The following is a 2,105-nucleotide window of genomic DNA, read 5'->3' as shown; positions in this document are numbered from 1 at the left end:
TGTAGATGACCTGGTGGCCGTTATTCCAGGTGTAGAGCACCCTCTCCCGCGGGTTGTAGTCCAGCATGGAAATGTGGGAATACTGGTTATGGAAGGGGATATCCGTGTACTCGTAGCTGGAAGTGTTCGTGTGGTAAGCGAAATAAATCTTGGCGCCAGCCAGGTGGGAATTGGTGACGTAGAGAATCCCACAGATCATGAAGGACTCGCCCGCGCTGCGTTTGGGGTACCCCGTATCCCAGCTCCTCAGCACTTCCAGGGTGTGCGGATCCACGCGGCTCACCACGATATTCCCGGCGTTCTGGTTGGTGGTGTAGACGGCCCAGAGGCCGTTCTCATCCACCATGAAGTCGATGTCAGAGAAGCCGCCCCAGGAGTAGGGGAAGGTGTTGTTGTAGCCGGCGCCGGCGAGGCTGCGCTGCACCAGGACGCTGCGGGAGCGGAAGTGGTAGCGCACGGCGACATTGCTCTGGAATTTGTTGTAGTACAAGGAGCCGTTGAAGACCACGTGGCCAGTGCCGGCCCAAGGGTGAGGCAGGAGGGGCTGGACGAAGTTTTGGCCGGAGACGAAGTCGCTGAGGCTGCGGAATTCCAGCACACGCCGGCCCTTGTAGTAGCCGTCCATGTACCACACCTGGAAGGGGGAAACGGGGTTAAAACAGGGGAAAACGGGGTTAAAATGGGGTCAAAATGGGGTTTCAAGGCGGGCAAGGTAGGATCAAACTCCTTTCAAGGTAGGGTCAGAAGCCCCTCAGGATGGGATCAAAACCTCTTCAAGGTGGGTTCCAAAACCTCGTCGAGGTGGGCTCTAAACCCACTGGAGATGTGATCAAATCCCCCATCCAGGATTTTCAGGGAACAGTGCCCAAAAAGTACAGGGATTGTGCCCAAATCCCAAATCCGTGGTGTGGGGGTGGGGACCACAAAACCGACCCACGGGTTCCCGGCCAGGTGCCAAATCCATGGATTTTCACCAGAAAATTGCTGGGATTTTGCCCAAATCCCCCTCAAATCCAAGATTTGAGGACTCCAGGAAGTTTTGGGGGATGTTAGGGGAGATTTTGGGAGGGGATTTTAGATTCCCTTCCACGTGCCAAATCCATGGATTTTCAGGGATCACCATGCCTGAAAAGTGTCAGGATCATCCCCAGATCCCCCCAAATCCCATCAGATCCAGGGGATTTTTTGGGAAAATACTGGTTTTTGGGGGTGGCCCTCACCCGGCTGTCGGTGCTGGGCGTCATCGTGTCAGTCATCCAGGATCCAAAGCGCGATCCCGAGGCGCGGATGGTGATGGGGTTGCTGACCCCTGTCAGCTTCCCACAGCCTGGAAAAGTTGGGGGGAAAAAATGGAATTTTGGGAAAAATCACGGGTTCGGAAAAGTGGGAGTTACGGGAAAAATCAGGGAGTTGGAAAACCAGGGAAAAAATGGGAATTAGGGGGAAATCAGGGATTGGGGCCACAGTGGGGTCAGGAAAGCCCTGGAGGGTCTGGGAATGGGATTGTGAAGGGAAAATGGGATTTTGGGTGTGTTTTGGGGGATTTTTGGGTGGATTTTGGACAGAATTTGAGGCGATTTTGCAGAGGTTTTGGGGGGGAGTTTTGGCAAGGTTTTGGGAGATTTTGGGACGGATTTGGGAGGGATTTTAGAGATGTTTGCGGGCATTTGGAAGGGATTCTGGATACATTTTGGGGGACTTATAGGAGGGGATTTGGGACAGATTTTGGGGGGATTTTTGGGTTTTTAGGAGTGGATTTTGGGAGTGATTTTAGAGATGTTTTGAGGGGATTTTGGGCAGATTTTTTGTGGTTTTGGGGCGGATTTCAAACACAACTTTGGAGACGATTTTCAGGCCAATTTCCACCACGTTTTCTTAGGATTTGAGACAAAATTCGGGATTCCTAATGGGATTTTTTTACCCAGTTTCTGCAGGCAGGCGTGCAGCCGTGCCTCCAGCAGCAGCACGCGCTGCTGCAGCTCCTCGTAGTCGTAGGCTCCCATCTCCTCCTGGATGGCCAGGAGAATCCCCGAGAGGTTCCTGACCTCGTCCTTGAGGTGCACGATGAGCCGCGAGTCCGCCTTGTACTGCTCCAGCACCGGCAG

At 53.6% G+C, this 2,105-nt stretch overlaps 1 protein-coding gene across 1 annotated transcript in view; it reads right to left on the bottom strand.

Moving 5' to 3' along the window:
• Nucleotide 1: 1 nt before the first annotated feature.
• The window catches only part of OLFM2 (olfactomedin 2), a gene marked incomplete at its 3' end in the record, with an annotated part of 4,055 nt that continues 1,951 nt past the window's right edge, over nt 2-2,105 (bottom strand). Inside the window, exons 5-7 of the mRNA XM_031065411.1 lie at nt 1,922-2,105; nt 1,221-1,327; nt 2-634 (exon numbers count right to left, since the gene is read on the bottom strand). Coding sequence (XP_030921271.1) covers nt 2-634; nt 1,221-1,327; nt 1,922-2,105 — 924 coding nt within the window. The remainder of the gene's footprint in view (nt 635-1,220; nt 1,328-1,921) is intronic.

Source organism: Geospiza fortis, unplaced genomic scaffold (genome assembly GCF_000277835.1).
Source record: "Geospiza fortis unplaced genomic scaffold, GeoFor_1.0 scaffold2674, whole genome shotgun sequence".
In the NCBI taxonomy this organism is placed as follows: Eukaryota; Metazoa; Chordata; class Aves; order Passeriformes; family Thraupidae; genus Geospiza; species Geospiza fortis.
This window is presented reverse-complemented; position numbering and strand designations above follow the sequence as displayed.